This window comes from Astatotilapia calliptera, chromosome 22 (genome assembly GCF_964374335.1).
Source record: "Astatotilapia calliptera chromosome 22, fAstCal68.1, whole genome shotgun sequence".
NCBI classification, from domain to species: domain Eukaryota; kingdom Metazoa; phylum Chordata; class Actinopteri; order Cichliformes; family Cichlidae; genus Astatotilapia; species Astatotilapia calliptera.
In genome coordinates, this window is record NC_137442.1 from 34,619,168 (window position 1) to 34,642,373 (window position 23,206).

A 23,206-nucleotide genomic window follows, 5' to 3' on the forward strand; every position below is an offset into this window, starting at 1 on the left:
TAGGCACGAGTGGTGTGTGTGTGTGGCAAAGTGCTACTGAGCGGTGTACCAGGGGCACGGCGAAAAGTTGTTGTACCATAGGCACGAGAAAAGTTGTTGTACCATAGGCACGAGAAAAGCTGTCGTACCAGGGGCACGGAGGAAAGGTTGTTGTACCATAGGCACGAGAAAAGTTGTCGTACCATAGGCACGAGAAAAGTTGTCGTACCATAGGCACGAGGAAAGTTGTTGTACCAGGGGCACGGAGGAAAGTTGTTGTACCATAGGCACGAGAAAAGTTGTCGTACCATAGGCACGAGGAGAGTTTGTGTGGCAAAGTGCTACTGAGCGGTGTACCAGGGGCACGGCGAAAAGTTGTTGTACCATAGGCACGAGAAAAGTTGTTGTACCATAGGCACGAGGAAAGTTGTTGTACCATAGGCACGAGAAAAGCTGTCATACCAGGGGCACGGAGGAAAGTTGTTGTACCATAGGCACGAGAAAAGTTGTTGTACCATAGGCACGAGGAAAGTTGTTGTACCATAGGCACGAGAAAAGCTGTCGTACCAGGGAAACGGAGGAAAGTTGTTGTACCATAGGCATGAGAAAAGTTGTCGTACCATAGGCACGAGGAGAGTTTGTGTGGCAAAGAGCTACTGAGCGGTGTACCAGGGATACGGCGAAAAGTTTTTGTACCATAGGCACGAGGAAAGTTGTTGTACCATAGGCACGAGAAAAGCTGTCGTACCATAGGCATGAGAAAAGTTTTTGTACCATAGGCACGAGGAAAGTTGTACCATAGGCACGAGGAAAGTTGTTGTACCATAGGCACGAGAAAAGCTGTCGTACCATAGGCACGAGAAAAGTTGTTGTACCATAGGCACGAGGAGAGTTTGTGTGGCAAAGTGCTACTGAGCGGTGTACCAGGGGCACGAGAAAAGTTGTTGTACCATAGGCACGAGAAAGGTTGTCGTACCATAGGCACGAGGAAAGTTGTTGTACCATAGGCACGAGAAAAGTTGTCGTACCACAGGTACGAGGAGTGTGTGTGTGGCAAAGTGCTACTGAGCGGTGTACCAGGGGCACGGCAAAAAGTTGTTGTACCATAGGCACGAGAAAAATTGTTGTACCATAGGCACGAGGAAAGTTGTTGTACCATAGGCACGAGAAAAGCTGTCGTACCAGGGAAACGGAGGAAAGTTGTTGTACCATAGGCACGAGAAAAGTTGTCGTACCATAGGCACGAGGAGAGTTTGTGTGGCAAAGTGCTACTGAGCGGTGTACCAGGGATACGGCGAAAAGTTTTTGTACCATAGGCACGAGGAAAGTTGTTGTACCATAGGCACGAGAAAAGCTGTCGTACCATAGGCATGAGAAAAGTTTTTGTACCATAGGCACGAGGAAAGTTGTTGTACCATAGGCACGAGAAAAGTTGTTGTACCATAGGCACGAGGAGAGTTTGTGTGGCAAAGTGCTACTGAGCGGTGTACCAGGGATACGGCGAAAAGTTGTTGTACCATAGGCACGAGAAAAGTTGTTGTACCATAGGCACGAGGAAAGTTTTTGTACCATAGGCACGAGGAAAGTTGTTGTACCATAGGTACGAGAAAAGCTGTCGTACCATAGGCACGAGAAAAGTTGTTGTACCATAGGCACGAGGAGAGTTTGTGTGGCAAAGTGCTACTGAGCGGTGTACCAGGGATACGGCGAAAAGCTGTCGTACCATAGGCACGAGAAAAGTTGTTGTACCATAGGCACGAGGAGAGTTTGTGTGGCAAAGTGCTACTGAGCGGTGTACCAGGGGCACGGCGAAAAGTTGTTGTACCATAGGCACGAGAAAAGTTGTCGTACCATAGGCACAAGCAGTGCGTGCGTGCGTGTGTGTGTGTGTGCGGCAGTTCTTCTGCGCAGTGTACCAGGGGCACATTTCAATGTGCTTTCTGGAGTACCAGGGGCACGAGGATTTTGCCAGTGGTGTTCTGCTTTGTTAGTGGGAGGGGGCTTAAGTGTGGGTCCCCGGGGCCTGCTGGAGGTCCAGGTCCATGCTAGATACGTGGTACAGGGTACCTGCAGGAGGGGGGGGGGGGGTAATGTGGGTTCACGGGGCCTGCTGGAGGTCAAGGTCCATGCTGGATATGCGCTGGAGCGTAACTGCAAGAAAGGAAAGCTAGTGGGGGAGTAGAGCAGGGGAGTATGTGGGTCCCCAGGGCCTGCTGGAGGTCCAGGTCCATGCTAGATATGTGGCACAGGGTAACTGCAGGAGGGGGGGGGGTAATGTGGGTCCACGGGGCCTGCTGGAGGTCAAGGTCCATGCTGGATATGCGCTGGAGCGTAACTGCAAGAAAGGAAAGCTAGTGGGGGAGTAGAGCAGGGGAGTATGTGGGTCCCCAGGGCCTGCTGGAGGTCCAGGTCCATGCTAGATATGTGGCACAGGGTAACTGCAGGGGGGGCAATGTGGGTCCACGGGGCCTGCTGGAAGTCAAGGTCCATGCTAGATATGTGGTACAGGGTAACTGCAGGGGGAAGGGGGGGGGGTAATGTGGGTCCCCGGGGCCTGCTGGAGGTCAAGGTCCATGCTAGATATGTGGTACGGGGTAACTGCGGGGGGGATCTAATGGGGGACTAGATCAGGTGAGGATGTAATGGCCAATTCGACAGCAGCACATCTTTTTCGACCGTAAGAGAGAGAGGAGGCCGACTCTCTGCCTCGGCCAAATGGAGAGAGATTTTCAGCAGGGCCAGTGCGCCAGGAGCACATCTTTTTCAACCGTGAGGGAGAGAGGAGGCCGACTCACCACCTCGGCCAGGGCCTTTTTTTCCTCCCCTCTCCAGTTGAGCAGTCTAAGGGTAATGAGTAGCAAAGGTGCCCTCCGTCATTTATGGGAGACGGGTGTCTGAAGATGCGCAAGTCAGCAGACACCCTCGGCAACGCTTGGACGGCACTGGGACGGCGCGAGAGAGCGAGTTGCTGCCACAGCAGCCTCCTCTTCCGGCCCACCTGCCTGCCAGCCTTCCCTCCCACCCCGATCGACTGGCAAACGTGGCCTGCCATCAGAGGGCTGCCGCTGGGCCCGGCACCTTCGCCGGCGCCTTCGGGTGGTCAGCTCCTCCGGCCCGCAGGCTCGCCTCTAGCGCTGGCCGGGGGTTACAGCGCGAAGGTCGAAGGGGGTGGTGGTTCTCGGACCCCGCCCTGTCCTCCCCGCGCTTCCCCCCCCGCCAGACGCGATCGCTCGGTAGCGAGACCGAGACGCCCGGTCCGTCCCGGTGGTCATACCACGGCGGGCCTCGTCGCAGAGTGGGTAGGCAAACCCAGAGTCTGCAAAAAAAGGTGCTTTGTCATGTATCTGACGGACAAACACCAAACCAGTTCCACATCACTGAAGTTGCACCATTTTTACAAACCAATTCTGGTTCATTTGTTTCACTCAACAATCGGCCATGTGCGTATGAAAACAAAGCCACTGCGCATGCGCGTTTTACTCATATTCTATCGCGATATTTCATTTTCCTATCGTTGCCTAACATTATACCGGTATTACCGTGAACGGTATAATATGGCCCAGCCCTATATTCCACTACAGATTACAGAATACATGCCCCAAAATGTATTTTGTAACGTATTCTGTTACATTACTCAATGAGAGTAATGTAAGTTTGAATACTTTGGATTACGTAATATATAATCTTGCTTTTTACAACTACATGAATGTACTATTGCTGTGTGATTTATTATTATTACTGAAGGATACTCACCATACCAATACCAACTAGATTTTTAAATCTTTATATAAAATGAGTAACAGTAGGGTGGTGTAACAGGGTGGCCCTTAGCGGCTGGAAACACAGTGAGATGGACCAAGTGTAGTGGAACAAAAGTATTTATTTCCTATACAGCTCTCCTTACAACAGTTAACTCATTGAGCTTCTTCACAGCACAAAATCCACACTCTAATGACAACTGGCAGCCTTAAATATGTTCAGCTGTCACAGACTAAACCATTATTCCACTCTCAGGTAAATTCTTAAATCCCAACCTTCCACCACAGTATACAATATATCAATTATTATAAATATATACATAAAAACATTTCACATTTTCATATTAATAAATAGTTCACACTTAATGTTACACCAAACCCAATATTATAAAAACCCAGAAACCCAAGCACAACAAGATTCACCACTCTCTCTTTACCAATGGTCTCTCCTGGAACTTTTAAATGGTGTCTGGACCCCCGGGAAAACATTTGCCCAAACACCTTGAAGAGAACACAGGCAAGAAAGGTGAGTAATCATTGGCTGTATCCCAATTCAGGGTCTGCAGCCTTAAAGTACGCAGCCTTAACGGTCCTCAAAGACCGCGTACTCAAAGACCGCTAAGGCCGGAAGTGGGAGGCTTGTGAAATGAGACTGTCTAGCCTCCGTCGCGCTGCCCAGGTTGCCTAGCAACCATGATAATAACAGCTGGAAACGTTTCATACAGCTTTGTTTGACAGAAATGAAGGAGAAAATCTTCTGTTCATTTGTTTGTTTGTTTCTACATGAGCTTTGATCATTCTCTGTAAGATTAAGGTCAGCTATTGAACGGCGTATATTTTAAAGTAAAGGCTTTAAAACCAAGTTAGTACAAACGTCACTATTGTCACATAACTTTGCCGACATGTGGCCAACAGTAATGTTTTAATGTTCTTCGTTATTAAACAGACCCTGAATTGGGATACAGCCATTATCCTACAAACACCTATTTGCACCACTTTTATTCCTAGATTTCACACACACATTTGCATTAGTTTTCCTTACTGGTAAACCTTAATCACAATCTCAATCACCATTCTTTTCTCCTCAAAGACAACCACCACATTCCTTGACGAGGAGCAGCTGTGCAGGATCTGAAACAAGGCTACCAACTGATTTTAAAATTCCCAATAAATAGTCAATAAATATTTAAACTTCTTCTGTGCAAATCCATGCTTAAAGTGCAATGCTAAATAAAGTGCTTGATAAGGTGCTTTTAATAAAGTGAAAGGTGTGCTCTAAAGTGCTATACAGATAATATAATATAAATAAATGCAGTAAGGGAGTCCTCTTCCTTACAGGTGGACATTAGGTAAATAGAGAGGGGACAGCCAAACATATGAAACAGGAAAAGGCCGCTGTGTAATCCCTTTATTTCAACAAAGTAACTGTATTTGGAATACCACCTTTTTAAACGGTAACTGCAACGGAATACAGTTATGTAGCACCCCGCCCGTGATACTGAGTCTAAATCCACTTACCTCAGTTTGGACCCCTTAGGCGGGGCGTTAGGTTCGTTACAGCCTAGATACCACAAAAGGTTCTGGTATAGACAGGAATCGGGGAAACTATCAGTAAACCTTTGCCTGCAAGTTAGACTTAACCAGTAGTAAAAGAATCAACCCCAGACAACTCTTTAACACAAACCAAACGTTTACTGAATGTAAGGGCCGGAAAAGTAATGTACAACACACCCTTTTCTTAACTCAAATGATATCCAGCTTCATAAACAAATGAAACATGCCGTGTAAATGAAATAATTCCCTTTGAAATTATGTTAAACAACACAAATTATGTTATCACCTCTTGGTAAGTGACTCACTAATATACACTCAAAAATATGCTATATAATCCACTAGATCCACAATATTCACACATGGGCTCCACACACACTCACATTCACAGTTGTTGCAGGCCTGTTTGCTGCTCACGGCGGACGATGGAGAAAAATCCTCTTCTCCCCAGTAAGAGCACGAAAGTCCAACTTACAGTTCAGTTGCTCGGTAGGTTGCCGTTCACCAGTCCCAAACTAAATCCACTCTCCGCTCTCCCTGCGGACCGGATGCTGTCTCTGCTACAGCGCGTTAGCCAGTCACTGTCCAGCTCTCCGACATTCCATAGCGGCTGCCTCCGTGGCGCAGCCAAGCAGTCCGGGCTAGCCTTTAGCCTCGGCAGTCGTAGCTGGAAACACAGTTTTACACGGTGGTGCGACCGTTGAAACAAAAAGTCACTTCATCCACACTCTGTTGCGAAGCTCTCCCAGGGTTGGCTTTCTAGTCATACACTCTTTTGTGCTAGTTAACCTCAGTAAAACTAGCTGAGTCTCTCACTTTGGTTCAGCTAACCTCGTGCATCTCTCCATGCCGTTCTCTTCCTCCATTGCAACAGATACACAGGTCCCGTTTCATGCTACCTTCACGGGCCTCCAGAAAATTAGAACTCTGAACAATATTTTAACTCTCTTCAGAGTTACATACCATAAAATAATACCTTATGAGTAACATAACAGTTTCATTGCGCTAATTACCTGTATTTACCTTGTGACATATTACAGGGCAAATTACATTCAGGGTACAGTTACATCGCATAACATTAGTTGTGAACACCTTATGTTACTGTGGCGTTTAAGTCCATGGGAATTACGAGTATCTACTCCCAAATTCCCATCCGGTATACACCCTCCCCCTTCTAAATGCGTTTGATGCCCCTATCAAACCCCACAGATTTATAAACACAAAAATCTGTGCTTTGTTAGTCCAGCTCTAATTTAACACAGGAAGGGCATAGTGCTAGTGGGTGACACCATGAAGTCTGGCAAATGTGATCTCGTGAATGTCTATAAGTGCCACTTCCCACCAAAACCCCATGGCTCAAAACCACTACAGGGTGATCTGATGATTGCCCGAGTTCATCATAACTCAGTCTCACCACAAGCCTCTTTAGTCTCTGTGGACGGCCCACTGGATGCTCCTCTCCTTCCAGCGACATCCCACTCTCTTCGGTTCCCTCCTCAGGGCCAATCACTGTAACTGCCTCAGGGTCTAGATGGAGATCTGGAGGGTTATGATCATCTGGATTTCTTTCAATATCTGCCAAATCAGTGGTTGAACTCCCAAGATCCAACACATTTGGCTTTTGACCTTGACCTCAGAAGCTGTTCTGACAGTGACAGAAGGTTTTCACAATCCACATATGGGAATTGTGTCATGCATCTTCGGATTCCGACTCTTAAGAAGATATTGCACCTCCCTGATTGTCAACTGGTTTAGCCTTGGCGAGTCCCCTTTGGGATCGAGTGACAGGTCTATCAAACACCTCTGGTTCACTATCATCTGGAAGTCTCACTAGATACCCTATGGGTAATAAGTGGTTACGATGCACCGTTTTCTCCACCCCCAGTCCCTTCTCAGGTTTCACTCTGTATACTGGTAGACGGGGCATTTTGTCAAGCACAACATAGGGTGCAGTTCTCCACTTATTCTTCAACTTGTGCTTTCCAGTGACACCAAAATTCTTTAGCAACACCCGGTCTCCTGGTGCCAAGGTCTGTTCTTTCACATGCTTGTCATGTGCTTTCTTGTTTCTCTGATGACTTTTGTCAGCAGGCTCTGTCACTAGAGGGTAAGCTTGTTGCAAATCAGCTTTCAGCTTAGCTACGTACTGGTGATGTGTCAAACTGCTGTGTGTCTGGTCGTTTGTTCCGAAACAGATGTCCACAGGCAGCCGGGCCTCCCTGCCAAACACAAGCAGTACCCAGTTGCTTCGTTGTGCGTACAATTGTACGTGTGTACCAAATGACTGATGGACTGATTCCACGCCTGTTTCTTCTTGGGATCCAAGGTTCCCAGCATGGAAAGTATCGTCCGGTTAAATCTCTCTGGCTGTGGATCTCCCTGGGGATGATAAGGCGTTGTCCGGGATTTCTGGATTCCCAACACTCTCAGAAGGTCGTGGATCAGCTTACTCTCGAAATCACGTCCCTGGTCGGAATGTATCCGGGCCGGAAGTCCATAATGCACAAAGTACCGCTCACAGAGAATCTTGGCTACTGTGGAGGCTTTTTTGTCTTTAGCTGGAAAAGCTTGTGCATATCTGGTAAAGTGATCAGTCACTACCAGAACGTTAGCATATCCCTGAGAGTCTGGCTCTAGGGATAGATAATCGATACACACGAGATCTAGTGGCCTACTACTGGTGATCTGGTTCAATAGTGCAGCTCGTTGTGTAGGTGCTTTACGTGCAACACATCTCCCACAATTCATGATGTACTGCTCAACTTCTGCACTCATCCTAGGCCAGTAGAATCGGTCTCGTATGAGCTCCACAGTCTTGTCCACCCCCAGGTGACCTGACTCATCATGAAGTGATCTAAGCACCATGGCAACATGCTCTCGGGGTAGTACAAGCTGATGTGTACTTTCCTGTAGAGTACTCCATCAGTGATTGCCAACTTGTTTGCCTCTCCTTGAAGCAACATGGCTTCTGCATTGGAGTTTTGGTCGAAAGTAAAGGGAATCGCTCCATTCATGGATTTCTTTACAGGAGCGATCACTGGATCCTTGTCTTGTGCTTTGATAAGCTCGGCTTTGCTTATCTGGGTCAAACACCCGTAGTCAAGATGAGTGGGGAAAACAAAACACTCTGGGAGTGCCTCAGGGGAAACCCCTAAAGATTCAGCAAAGCTGACTGCCCCTCCTCCTGCTGACTTTCTACAGGAGATCTGCTTACACAGAGCTTTGACACTGTCCAAGGGCAGAGTTTGCCAATCAGTGTCCTCTGTTGGTAAGGGGTTGCGCGATAACGCGTCAGCATCAATGTTACTGCTTCCAGGTCGGTACTGGAGAGTGAAGTCGTAAGTGGCAAGAGCAGCTAACCACCGATGCCCGGTGGCATTGAGCTTGGCTGTGGTGAGGATATATGTGAGGGGATTGTTATCCGTCCTCACAGTGAACTGTGCTCCGTACAGGTAGTCGTGAAACTTGTCAACTACAGCCCACTTCAACGCCAAAAACTCAAGCTGGTGCACGGGGTAGTTTTTCTCTGATGAGCTAAGCTTTCGGCTAGCAAAGGCAACTGGTCGCAGCCCTTCTGGGTGTTCTTGGTTGAGCACAGCACCCAACCCCTGAAGGCTAGCATCAATGTGCAACACATAAGGCTTGGTTGGGTCTGCGAATGCCAGAACAGGTGCATTTGTAAGAGAATGTATAATGTTCTGAAAAGCCTCTGTACATGCAGCATCCCACCTGTCCCCAAACGGTTCATTTACGTGATGGTAGGTCTTTTCTGGGACTCTGACAGCTCTCTTTCCTTTCTGGGTTGGTGGGTAACCTTTACATAGTTCGATTAACGGCTTGACAATGATGGAGTAGTCCTTTATGAAGCGACGGTAGTACCCACAGAACCCTAGGAAAGACTGCAGTGATGGGAGATCGGTGGGTTGCTTCCAGCGAGCTACCGCCTCAACTTTGCTTGGGTCAGTGGCAATCCCTTTCTCTGACACTATGTGTCCAACATATGTCACCTGTGGCCTGCAGAACTGACATTTGTCGATGGACAATTTTAGGACAGTCTCTTCCAGTCTGTCAAGAACTTTGATTAGTCTCTGCTCATGTTCTTCCAAAGTTCTTCCGAACACGATCAAATCGTCAAGGTACACTATGACCTCAATCATGTGCATGTCTCCCACTGCTTTCTCCATTACTCTTTGAAAGGTCGCGGGAGCTCCTGTTATCCCCTGGGGCATCCTCTCAAATTGAAAGAATCCCAAAGGACATATGAAAGCGGTCTTCTCCTTGTCCTCTTCTGCCATGGGAATTTGGTAGTATCCACTATGCAAATCCAAGACAGAGAACCACCTGCTGCCAGACAAACAGTCCAACGCCTCGTCAATGCAAGGAACTGTGTATTGGTCAGGGACAGTTCTGCGATTCAGGGTCCGATAGTCCACACACATGCGCAACCGCCCCGTTTTCTTTCGTGCCAAGACGATAAGCATAGGGACTCCTTGATTCTTTTATTATCCCCGCTGCCAAAAGTCCTTGCAGGTGGCGACGTAAGTCATCCAGGTCAGCTGGGGCAACACGGCCTACATGGATGAAGTGAAGAATCTGGCATCGTGGTGCCAGGACAACCACCTCCAGCTGAACGTCAGCAAGACCAAGGAGCTGGTGGTGGACTTCAGAAGGGGTCAGCACAGAGACTACAAGCCCATTATCATCAATGGAGCTCCAGTGGAGAGGGTGCAGTCCTTCAAGTATCTTGGTGTCCACATCTCCTCAGACCTGACATGGGCTGCCCACATTCAGGTCCAGACCAAAAAGACTAGGCAGCGCCTGTATCACCTACGACAACTGAGGAAGTTCAGGGTCTCTCCAAAGATCCTCAGGATTTTCTATACAGGCGCTGTGGAGAGCATCCTCACACAGAACATGACATCGTGGTTCGGGAACAGCTGTGTGAAGGACCAAAAAGCTCTCCAGAGAGTGATCCGTACAGCAGAATGCTGCTGCAGGATTGCTCTCCCCCCGCTTCAGGACACCTACACCAGGAGATGCCGGACTAGAGCAGTGCAGATACTGAAGGACCCGTCCCATCCTGGCAACAAACTGTTCCAACTTCTGCAATCTGGTAGAAGGTTCCGCATCTTCCGGGCAAGGACAGAGAGACTCAAGAGGAGCTTCTATCCCCAAGCCATCCGTGCCCTAAACACACACACCCGCCCTCTCACATCATCTATAATTGACTGAGACAGGACTCTCTTCCAGACACTCTAAACCAAGGCACAATGTACATTTCAAATTCCTTTAATTTTAAATATGTTTATATTGTCTATCCTGTAAAATAGTCAGATGTCTATTCATATTAATGTACAGAATTCACCTGCTTGCTGCTACAACTGCACATTCACCCAGTGTATATACATATATATATATATATATATATATATATATATATATATATATAATGTTCTTCCTCCACACCCCCCCCCCCCCCCCCCCCAATTTTTGCACATGTCGAGGAGCGTGTCAGGCTACATTTCACTGTGTGTTATACTTGTATAACTATGCATGTGACAAATAAAGAACCTTGAACCCTGAACCTTGAACGGCGGGACCGCTCTCGGAAGGGGGTATGGTCAGCTAGACGGATGTGATGTTGCGCTCCTTTAGCCAAACCCACATCCCATTCCTCCGTCGAGAAAACTTTGCCTCTCTCTGCAAGTTTCTGACTAAGCCTCTGTTTCCATTCAGCTGGTATAGGAGAGTCTCCAAAATTAAACAGAGATGGGTCAAGCATAGTAGAAGCTTTTGTGTTTGGGCCGGGGACATCAGCTGATATCAGCTACATGCAGATGTGCAACCACAGTGCCCATGGGAATGGCAGTGTCTTTTAGTGACTGGTTGCGCATGAGCACCAGAAACTTGTCTCTATCAAGCATCTTGGAGAACAGTACGGTTGGCTGCACAAGCACACTCGGGGGAAGGGCATGTGAAGCTGCCCATTCTGTGATGAGGATGCTGTTTCCAATAATGTGGATGTCTTTGACTTTACAGACAGCTATATGTTCTTTCCCAGCTGGAATGACCAGTGGGCCAGGACCAGTCCACTTTAACGTTAGCTACTGGACTGTCATCATCCTTGGCAGACTCAGACATAATAGTCGGTAGGTTCTGAGGCTGCTGAACATTCACTTGGGCAGAGCAAACATTCTCCACCCTCACTTTCTTTCCAGTTGCAGAAATGGGTCTGATTTTATGAACATTGGTGCCCACCAAGACAGGTACGGTATCTGAGCACCGAGAGTCTGGGCACACCAAAGCAAGGACTGGGATAGTCTCAACTTTAGCTCGTGTTTCTTCAGGGAATTCCAATTCAATTTGAATGTACCCCCTGTAAAGATAGCTGGTCTCTGATTCACTTAGGCCCCAAATATCTAGGCCCGTAACAGAGCGTAAAGGCACATGAGACAAGTGTTTTGAATACCAGCTGTCAAAAATGATGGTCACCTGAGAGCCACTGTCTAAAAGAGCAGTGCAAGGTACAGCATCTACCTTCACACCGGCTGTGGAGGGTGGCCCTACCAGTCCTTCAGGGAAACTAGGCGTCCTGACATTGACAACACTCCGATTAACACCTACATTGGTGGTGGTTGGTTCTTTGCCAGGACTGGGAGTTTTATTACTTTCTCCCTGCTTCCGTTGAGCCTGAATGAATTTCTGTATCACTTTAGGGTAGTTTTCTGGAGCCTTACACTTGGTAGAGATGTGCCCATCCTACACGCAGCGATAACAGAAAAAGTGACTGGGATCTCTGAGTGTTCTTGCTCCCCGCTGAAGGTGCGTGGGAAAACCATGGTGCCTGGGGGAGGACACCGCAACCCCTGTGCTGGGGGTTGACTGACATGACAGAGATCTGCTTTCTTAGCCTCATCACTTCTTTCTTTAACGCTTGGAGGTTTTTGTCTTCTCCTCCTTGAATCGCTACCTTATGGTGGTGGAGGGGTTTGTGTGTCCCAGGGATCCCAGGGGCTATGTTGTCTGGGGGCTTTTGCCCCCTGGTAGGGTCTCCCATGGCAAATTGGTCCTGGGTGAGGGACCAGACAAAGAGCGATTCAGAAGACCCTTATGAAAAGGATATCGGGGGAACAGTTTACCCTGCCCGGGATAAGGTTACCGGGGCCCCGCCCTGGAGCCAGGCCCGGGGAGGGTGCCCGAGGGTGAGCGTCTGGTGGCTGGGCCTTAGTCCACGGGGCCCGGCCGGGCACAGCCCGAAGAGGTGACATGGGCCCATCCTCCCGCAGGCCCACCACCCGCAGGAGGCGCCATAGGGGTCGGGTGCATTGTGTGCCGGGTGGCGGCCAGGAGTGGAGGCCCTGGCGGACTGACCCCCGGCTGCCAAGACTGGCAATAGGGACATGGAATGTCACCTTTCTGGTGGGGAAGGAGCCTGAGTTAGTGCGTGAGGTTGAGAGGTACCGGCTAGATATAGTCGGGCTCACCTCTACGCATGGCTTGGGCTCTGGAACCAGTCTCCTGGAGAGGGGCTGGACTCTGTCTCAGTCTGGAGTTGCCCCTGGTGAGAGGCGGCGGGCTGGGGTGGGTATTCTAATATCCCCTCGGCTTGCTGCCGGTACGTTGGGGTTTTTCCCGGTGGACGAGAGGGTTTGTTTCCTGCGCCTTAGGGTCGGGGAACGGGTCCTGACTGTCATCTGCGCTTATGCGCCGAGTGGCAGTTCAGAGTACCCAGGGGGGGGTGCTGGAAGGGCCTTCTTAGAGTCCCTGGGGGGGGGGGGGGTGCTGGAAGGTGCTCCACCTGGAGACTCTGTTGTCCTGCTGGGAGACTTCAATGCACACGTGGGTAACAACAGCGAGACCTGGAGGGGCGTGATTGGGAGGAACGGCCTCCCTGATCTGAACCCGAGCGGTGCTTTATTATTGGACTTCTGTGCTAATCACAGTTTGGCCATAATGAACACCCTGTTCGAACATAAGAGTGTCCATAAGTGCACGTGGCACCAGGATGCTCTAGGCCGTAGGTCGATGATCGATTTTGTAATCGTATCACCAGACCTGCAACCATATGTTCTGGAGACTCGGGTAAAGAGAGGGGCTGAGCTGTCAACTGATCGCCACCTGGTGGTGAGTTGGATCAGGTGGCGGGGGAGGACGCTGGACAGACCCGGTGCACCTAAACGCGTAGTGAGGGTGTGCTGGGAACGTCTAGCAGAGGCCCCAGTCCGCGAGATCTTCAACGCACACCTCCGGCAGAGCTTCAACAGCATTCCGAGGGAGACTGGGGACATTGAGTCCGAATGGACCATGTTCAGCGTCTCCATTGCCGAAGCTGCTGCATTGAGCTGCGGCCGCAAGGTGGTTGGTGCCTGCCGTGGTGGTAATCCCCGAACCAAATGGTGGACATCAGAGGTAAAGGGAGCCACCAGGCTGAAGAAGGAGTCCTATCGGGCTTGGTTAGCCTGTGGGACTCCGGAGGCAGCCGACAGGTATCGACAGGCGAAGCGGAATGCAGCTCGGGCAGTGGCTGAAGCAAAAACTCGGGTGTGGGAGGAGTTCCGAGAGGCCATGGAAAAAGACTTTCAGACTGCCTCGAAGAGATTCTGGCAAACCGTCAGGCGTCTCAGGAGGGGAAAGCGGTGCTCTACCTGCACTGTGTATAGTGCTGGCGGAGCGCTGCTGACGTCGACTGAGTCTGGGGATGAGGGGAATGACCCGCCAATTTCCGGGGGCGAGGTCACTGAGGCAGTTAAACAACTCCTTGGTGGCAGAGCCCCTGGTGTTGATGAGGTCCGCCCCGAGTTCCTGAAGGCTCTGGACGTTGTAGGGCTGTCCTGGTTGACACGCCTCTGCAATGTTGCGTGGAGATCAGGGGCAGTACCTGTGGACTGGCAGACCGGGGTGGTGGTCCCCATCTTTAAGAAGGGGGACCGGAGGGTGTGTTCCAACTACAGGGGATCACACTCCTCAGCCTCCCTGGGAAAGTCTATGCCAGGGTGCTGGAAAGGAGAGTTTGTCCGCTAGTCGAACCTCGGATACAGGAGGAACAATGCGGTTTTCGTCCTGGTCGCGGAACACTGGACCAGCTCTTTATCCTCTCAAGGATACTTGAGGGTGCATGGGAGTTTGCCCAACCAGTCTACATGTGTTTTGTGGACTTGGAGAAGGCATTCGACCGTGTCCCTCGGGGTGTCCTGTGGGAGGTGTTGCGGGAGTATGGGGTGTCTGGCCCATTGCTACGGGCCATTCGATCCCTATACAACCGTTGCAAGAGCTTGGTTCGCATTGCCGGCAATAAGTCGGACTCGTTCCCGGTGGGTGATGGGCTCCGCCAGGGCTGCCCTTTGTCTCCGGTTCTGTTCATAATTTTTATGGACAGGATTTCTAGGCGCAGCCAAGTGGGGGAGGGCTTTCGCTTTGGTGGCCTCAGAATCTCATCTCTGATTTTTGTGGATGATGTGGTTCTGTTGGCTTCATCGGGTGAGGGCCTCCAGCTCGCACTGGAACGGTTCGCAGCCGAGTGTGAAGAAGCGGGAATGAGGATCAGCACCTCCAAATCTGAGGCCATGGTTCTCAGCCTGAAAAGGGTGGAGTGCCCACTTCGGGTCGGGGATGAGTTCCTGCCCAAGTGGAGGAGTTCAAGTATCTTGGGGTCTTGTTCGCGAGTGATGGGAGAAGGGAGCCGGAGATCGACAGACGGATTGGGGCTGCAGCTGCAGTAATGCGGACGCTGCACCTGTGGTGAAGAGGGAGCTGAGTGTAAAAGCGAAGCTCTCAATTTACCGGTCGATCTACGTCCCTACCCTCACCTATGGCCACGAGCTGTGGGTAGTGACCGAAAGAACGAGATCGCGGATACAAGCGGCAGAAATGAGCTTCCTCCGAAGGGTGGCTGGCCTCTCCCTTAGAGATAGGGTGAGAAGTTCGGCCATTCGGGAGGGGCTCAGAGTAGAGCAGCTGCTGCTCCACATCGAAAGGAGCCAGCTGAGGTGGTTCTGGCATCTGACAAGGATGCCCCCTGGGCGCCTCCTGGGTGAGGTGTTCCAGGCACGTCCCACCGGGAGGAGGCCCCGGGGCAGACCCAGGACACGCTGGAGAGATTATATCTCTCGGCTGGCCTGGGAACGCCTTGGTATTCCCCCGGATAAGCTGGAGGAGGTGGCTGGGGAGAGGGAGGTCTGGGCCTGTGGGTACAGTAGCGCTTTTGACATGCACGACTTTGTTGAGGTTAAGTCTGCGCCGAGAAGCTTCATGCTCCTCTTCAGTGCGGACCTCATTTAACAGCTGCAGAAAGGTAGGGGGATTATCTTTTCATTCCCTTAAATGCAAACTTAACAGCATCAGGTCAGACTCTGTTGCACCTTTAATGAGCTGATCTAGACGTGCTTTGTCAATGAGGGCAGGAGACAGACCTCCCTTTTTGACCACCTTGCTCAGAGATCTCTCCATTCTTCTCAGAAACTCAGAAAGTTTCTCCCCTCTGTGTTGACATAGCATTCTGAAGGCAAAATAGAGTTACTCTCCTGTTTCTGGTCTGTCAAAAGTATTCTCAATCACATCAATGTATTCTTGAGGTGTTGCTTCAGGGTTATTAAATCGTACAGCCTGTAAAAGCTCCAACGCGGGACCCTTTACACTTTCCATTATCGTGATTTTCTTCTCTCTGTCAGGCCGATCGTATTCCTCTATCATCAGTCGAGCCTGTAGTTTCCAGTTCTCCAACTGCTCCTCTCCTGGGGGTGTGGGGACAACCCCTGAGGAGGTGCGCAACCTCCTGTAGCTGCTATTGTCATTGGCAGGCTTAGAGGTATTTTCCAGAAGGTCTCCAACAGCTCTGATGATTGCTTCAGGAGTGGAGGCCTGAAGTGTGGCGGCAGGTCCCAAATCAGTTTGAGGTGCCTGCCAGTCATCTGCAACCAGCTGGTCAACTAAACCATCCTCCTCCTCTAAGTGGCCGATGATTCTCCAGGGTGAATTGCTGCCATCAGCTAGAATGTCCAGAGGAATGGCTTTAGTATTTACCTTTTCTCTGCATTCACACAGTACGGTCAAACACTTGCTCTGGGGATCATACATACGTCCTCTAACCTTCACACGTCTAAGAACTTTAATGGATTGCAGAGTTCTTTCTATGACTTCAATCTCTGTGTCCTCAGAAACATACGGTGGCCCTGAAGTGCAAATCACACCAACAAATTGCTAATCACAACAACAAAATTGAGAGGCCCTGAAGTGCAAATCACACCAACAAATTGCTAAACACAACAACAAAATCGAGAAACAAAAAAACAAATGGAGAATCACAAAAACAAAACTGAGAATCACAAAAACAAAATTGAGAAGCACAAAAACAAAACTGAGAATCACAAAAACAAAATTGAGAAGCACAAAAACAAAACTGAGAATTCAAAAACAAAATTGAGAAGCACAAAAACAAAACTGAGAATCACAAAAACAAATCAAGAAGCACAAAAACAAAAGAAGAATCACAAAAACAAATCAAGAAGCACAAAAACAAAAGAAGAATCACAAAAACAAATTGAGAAGCACAATTACATTAAGAAAACCGGAAAGGGTAGGTACCAGTCGGCAACAGGAGACATCACTGATTGGACGTCCGCGCTGTTCATCTTTGGAACCGGAAGTTACTCTGCCTGTGGCGCATTTTTTTCAAACATGAACATTAGCGGTGACCCAAACATAGCTGTCGCTATTCGAGAATATTTTGATTCAGGACATACATACGAGGTGATACTGGATATGCTCAAGTGTAATCGTGACATTTCAATTAGTATGCGTACACTGAAAACGCATTTAAAAGAATCTGGACTGTACAGACGAGGCAACTATTCTCCACTTCCTGAGGTGAGGCGTGCCATTTTGGCCGAGCTTCGAGGACCAGGACAATTGTTTGGATATCGGACCATGTGGCAAGTTCTCAAACAAAAACACAAGCTGCGTGTCAAGCGTGATGTAGTTATGAGGCTGTTGAGACAACTAAATCCTCAAGGAATCGCTTTGAGAACTCGAAGGAGGTTCACAAGACGCACGTATCACTCCATGGGGCCCAATTACATATGGCATGTAGATGGCTATGATAAACTGAAACCCTTTGGCTTGGCCCTGTCAGGATGTATAGATGGCTTTTCAAGAAGACTGATGTGGCTTGTGTGTGGAGCAACAAACAACAACCCGGCTGTTATAGCTCACAATTATATAAACTGTGTAAAGAGTCTTGGTGTGATACCAATGAGATTACGAACAGACTTCGGGACTGAGAATGGGACTATGGCAGCAATACAGTGTACCCTCCGTCACGCGCACACGGACTATTATGCTGGATCGTCAAGCCACAGTTACGGATCATCTACTGGGAATCAGCGCATCGAGTCATGGTGGTCTTATTTCAGAAGAGGAAGGTGGGTACATTTGTGTCTGGTAGGTGTAAGCTACAGTGAAAGCTGATCAGATCGTTTTTTTTACATGCATTTAAGAAAATAGAGTAGCGTCCTGCTGGACGTGTTGAAAAGTTGGATGAGATAGACGTTAACAGCCGTCACTTTATTGCAGGAACTCAAAATGGTCACTGTCAGCTGTTGTGCCGAAATGAGCATGCTTGCCTAGATTTAACGACGCCAATACAAAATGAAAAACTCAGACCAAACTCTCCACTCCTCACAATCAACACACAGAACAGAGTGAAAAGAATACAGCATTTTTAACAAGAACATTACTGCAGGGTCGCTACAATATTTATGGAAAACTAATATGCATTACTTTGTTTGACATCCATTTGTGGCATGTTTTAAATGGGACCAAAATGTAACAAACCCTATAAAATGACCAAGAACAAAGCTAAATTGATTCTTAAATATTAATTATATACCCAGGTCTCAGTTTTGGATGGACTTGTTTGGAGACCTAAGAGACTCTGGAAACTTAAATGGAAGCCACGAACACCAATGCTTGCTGAGATTCTGCTTCAGAGGGGTTCTACAGAAAGACCTGGATGAATGCAAAGACCTCTGGAACAAACACAGGATCCGGCCAAGCAGACTTGCATCGTGTCCAGGGGGGATTCCAAACGAACTCTATCTCTTGCCTCACAGGTATTTGAGTTCTTAACAAAATGAATTAACCTTTTGCATCAAACTAAATGCAAGGTGTTGTTATTGCTTAAGTTGGTTAATATATATTCATAATTTTACACATAAGTATGATACAGCAGTTTATAACATGTCACTGCATGCGTTGATTTATATAGTTCCATATTGTCAGCAAAAAATCCTTCACTGTTCTATTTTCATTTTGCAGATATGGTTCAAGAGACTGTGGATTTGCTGTTGAGGAGAGGGAACTGGATGTGTTTCCCGAGGAGGGGCTACCGGTTGGATTGTGTGGTGATCCAAACATTGAGGAATATTTACAACAGGCTGTACAACAAAACACACTGCAGCAGCCACAAGACTGGGAATCGGCCACAGAACTGTATTTGGCCCTGAAGGACATAGCTGGGTTTTAGATACCAACTGAACTTCAGTTTGTAATGACATTTGTCAGAGTTACTCTGACGAAGACACACACTGTGTTGAAACGTTAGTTTCTTTCCTTTTTTTGCACCTAATAAAACCTTTGGACTTGAGTGCTCCAGCCCTTCTGTTTTTCCTTCATTTTTTTAATGTTAGTAGTGTTTCCTTTCCCTCTTGCTAAATTGAATATAATATTGTTCATAATATACAGCAACTGGCATGAATTTAAATATTAACATTTAACCACAAGGAAACATTTACAATTTTCTTTAATAAAACCATTTACAAATAGTGTCCAGCATTTCTGTCACTTTTCCAACATACACAATATTAAGAAAAAACAACTAAATGTTTAACAATATGGAAGTTGCTTAGGTTCAGCTGCCGTTGGCACACTACTTAACAGGGTAACTCAGTAACTGTAACTTGATGACCTTGCTGATTTAAGAACATCCAAATCCTGGAGCATTTTGAATTCCAAAGTCCATGTTGGCCTTAAAGATGCCATATGAGTCACAGATGGGTAGCTTCAGAGTATTTGCACAGGTGTTTGCAACTGGAAAAGGCGAATCACTTAAAAACTGGATGCATGGTGGTGGTGTCATTCCTGCCGGTGGAACTGCCGTCAGCCCTGTGGCAAACATCATCAAATCTTCCAGACACACTGCTGTTGCCTTCTCTGAAAGAAGAAAGTAAACACTGTAGTACATTACAGAAAATTAATTTCCTTACCTCTCCTTTCATAAAACTATAAACAAATAAAAACGGCCATTCAAACCTTCACAATCAAGGAGATAATCTGCCCAAAAGCCAAGTGTTAGGACCTCCTTATGCCGCTTGTTGCTTCCTGCTGGGCTGAGATCTGGTCTGAACATGCTCTCCAGTTCTGAAGCAGTCAGGGCCTTTGCAGAGAAGCATAGGAGTGGGGCCAGCACACTGGAATGTTTTTGCAGTGCACTTAAAAAATTCAGACTTTCCAGTCCATCTTTAAATCTGCAAAGGATAGACAAATAACTAATAATTGGTTTATAGCTATGACTATTGCAGTCTTCTAAATTGTGTTTAAATGACTTTACCTACTAGATCTTTCATTATAAATTTGGACAGATTTCAAATGCATACACAAAAATAATTAATAGTGCTCATAAATTAACTGTGACAGCAAAAAAAGAAGAGCTCATTGGGATTTCAGCATTTAAAAAAAAAAAATAGTGCTTTCACACTGGAATAAACAAGTGTGTCGAAAAAGGGATCACCTCTTTTTATAAATAACTGAAAAATTAATCATGTTGCATGACATTATTATGGGTCATTGTGAACAATAAATGTATACTAAATTAGAGTTCTAGTGTCAAAAGGTTAATAGCGTGCAACAGTGGCTCAGGAATTAAGTTGTTGTTCATCAGATCACCGGATGCTACCGAATCAGTTTTTTCATATACATCTGAAGGTCTGAAAATGTCAGTGGCTGCTGTGATGAGCAACTGGCCATCCTGAATTTAAAAGGAGTAATGAGTTTACCGTTGTATGACACTTTGGTTTCTTTCAAGGATGTACCATCTGAGGTATTCCTCCACAAATGCTTGTTTCTCACAAGGCTTGACATTTCTGAGGCATCCAGCAGTTTGGAAGATTGTGCTGTTTTGCAAAATAAGATTATGCAAAGACTCCTCTGATTCAGCTTTCAGGACCTATAACAAAAAAAAAAAAAAAAAAAAAAAAGGTTTACTGTAAGAAAAACAAAAATAATTTTCACTACTTTTACGATTCATTCAAACATTGGATTAAAGAAATAATCAATTTGTTATTTCACTTGTGTTGTTGGGAGGTGGAAATCTGTCCTTTCAGATTACAGAATCTACCTTGAACCTACTTTCAAGATATGATCCAACACGGATAACTGTTATCCTGATTTAATCTTTTAAACTGGCCCCAAGTGTCTTCTAAGTAAACCCATTCCCTGAGCCTAGGTAATTTTCTACCTGATGTAGAACTTTTGTGATCTCCTCATCTTGCACATCTTCTACAGTGGCGCTGAAACTCTGATTCCCTGTGATGTGGTTGACCAGGTTCTTGGAGAGGAAATGTGGTGCTGGTCCCCCATGCACAATGGATACAGCGATCATCTTTCCTGCTAAAAAGTACTCATCTTGCCTGGCAGCTGTAATACAGGGCACATAATTATCATGGTTAATTGCTATTAAATATGCTAATGAAAAAAATAAGCCAATTTTTATTAAAATTTCCATTGTAATAATTACGGAGAAAACATCCACCTCTTGAATTATATACAAGATAACGGCTCTCTGGAGGTCCATCAAAGATGGGGCGATTTCTCAGACTGCCCATAAGAAGTGTGAGGAATTCACGCCTCGGGCCACCTGTATCCAAACCGTCTTCAAAGCTGCCAGCATCATCATTAAACTTGATGAACATGTCGTAGTTGTCAGAGTATGTGCTGCGTCGAAATCCTCTAACAGCTCCATCCCATACAGCTGACCTTGATATATTGAACCTGCTGACCTTCTTGTGGTCAAGTTCCAGTGCCAAATTTGCAATAATTTCATGTGCCTCCAAATTGGTGTCTCTAAAAAAAAAAGAAAAAGGGAAACTTATTTTTTAAAGGTGTATATACTTCTCTCATGATTGCATGATGTCTTGTACAGAACAAGATGGCGGTTAATTGGATTCAAATGTTTAAATTACTAACACAGGTTCTTCTGGGGGCTCAGCTTTGGCTTCGTTAGGAGTAGGATCTTCATCATCAATCACAATCGGTTCAAACAGCTGTGTGTAGTTTCTGCAGAGTGAAAACATGTACACAAAGTGTAGATGCAAAAATACAAATGCATAAACATGCAGTTCCACTTTTATAGAACGATTCTACTATTTATTTTTCTGAAGAATCAAATGTAAAAGAGTCAAACTACATACATTTATAATAATTGTGTGTATATATTTTGTGCAAACCTCTGGAATAATTACTCAAGATACAACGCACCTGTAACAGGAGCTCTCGACAGTGAGGCATTCAGTAGTGCCTGTATCGTTTTCTTCTTCCAAATCTATGACCTGGAAATACAGAAAAGAGGATGAATGAAAATTCATATTTGACCAATTGATAATTATTTTAATATAGGGAGCCTAAGTCTCCTCCCCTTCTGGTCTGCTCGTGGGTCCCTGAACAAAAGAAAAATGAATGGAAGTGAATGGAGCTATAAAAGTTATTTTCTGGTCTGCTTTGCCTTACTCTCTGAATCACACATATGTTGTACTTCAATTTAAATAATAAATAATTGTGTTTCGACTATGTCTGTAATGTAATTTGAGATTTGTTAGCTTGTAAAAATTTGTCCTTAAAATGACTACAAGTCAGATGTCGCAAATATGATGTCGCCTCAGAAGCTTTTCTCCCCCAGCGTAGCTGCTAATTATCACATGGCCAGATTTATAGTGGTTTTCTCCACATCATCCTGGAAGAAGGATTCGAAGCTCGCTAAACAAAACTAAGCTTTTCCTCTTCTCTGTGTCTGGTTCGATGATGTCAATTTTGTGAGACGAACATTTACATTTCGCCACGTCTTTTCAAACAAAACATAAAATAACCTTTGCCACCTGTCGCTTAAGCACTTTTTGGCATCAAAATGTGTTTATATACTTCACGGACATCATATTTTAAATCCATTATACACATCAAACGGGATCAGAAAATAATTTTTATTGGCTCATAGACTCCTATTTTTTTAGCAGTATGGGACCCATGGTCCGGAAGTAGATGGATGTACCTTAGGTTTCCTATCCCAATAGATTATCTAAAGGTACAGTAAGTAAGAATGAAATAAGAAATCCTGTGGTCAAATTTGTGTACTACAGTCTATCTTTATAAACAAACGAGTGACTCTCCCTCCTCCCGTTCCATGAGTTTCATGGCTACGGATCAGCGCCAGAAGATTCTAGATGACAAAGACGAGTCATACACAGTTAGTTTCAATGTAACCTTCCTTCCAACATGATTGAGACATTAGACTGCTTTGTGATTATTTCACTTAGTGTACCTTTAAGGGGTGGATGTTATAATCTATTGATAGTATGAAAATTGATGATGTGAAATGCATTGTATAATAACAATGAATGTAATAAGCAAACAGTGAATCGTCATCTAATTGCAAAGTAAAGGCGGTGGAGATTGTCTGCTGCACTGTTTTACTAATAAAATAGTTTTTTACCTGTTGTACTTCATTAGCAAGCACAAGATCCCCAGCACGCTTCCTTAGAGAACAAAGAAAAGCATTATTGTTGTGTACTGTGAAAATATTAATTGACACTTTGAAAATATTTAAGCATCTTGATTAACAAACAAGCAATACAAGTATTATGTAGTCCATGTTCCAA

At 46.5% G+C, this 23,206-nt stretch overlaps 1 protein-coding gene and 1 long non-coding RNA gene across 2 annotated transcripts in view; one reads left to right on the forward strand and one right to left on the reverse strand.

Moving 5' to 3' along the window:
* The window catches only part of LOC145423385 (uncharacterized), a 265,513-nt gene that overhangs the window by 204,129 nt on the left and 38,178 nt on the right, over positions 1-23,206 (forward strand). The window lies entirely within an intron of this gene.
* On the reverse strand, positions 18,582-23,077 carry LOC113029918 (G2/M phase-specific E3 ubiquitin-protein ligase-like). The gene is made up of 5 exons (XM_080295785.1): positions 23,041-23,077; positions 21,816-21,886; positions 21,525-21,614; positions 21,091-21,401; positions 18,582-20,975 (listed from the first exon to the last, which is right to left on the reverse strand). The coding sequence occupies exons 4-5, from the start codon at positions 21,248-21,250 to the stop codon at positions 20,758-20,760; spliced, it is 378 nt and encodes a 125-aa protein (XP_080151911.1). The 5' UTR covers positions 21,251-21,401; positions 21,525-21,614; positions 21,816-21,886; positions 23,041-23,077; the 3' UTR covers positions 18,582-20,757.

Excerpts from the sequence above, each read along its gene's own strand:
- LOC113029918 (XM_080295785.1), bottom strand. The coding sequence starts at position 21,250 with ATGTTCATCAAGTTTAATGATGATGCTGGCAGCTTTGAAGACGGTTTG. Across the intron at positions 20,976-21,090 it reads TCTTGTATATAATTCAAGAG|CTGCCAGGCAAGATGAGTAC; the intron begins GTGGATGTTTTC and ends CCTGTATTACAG.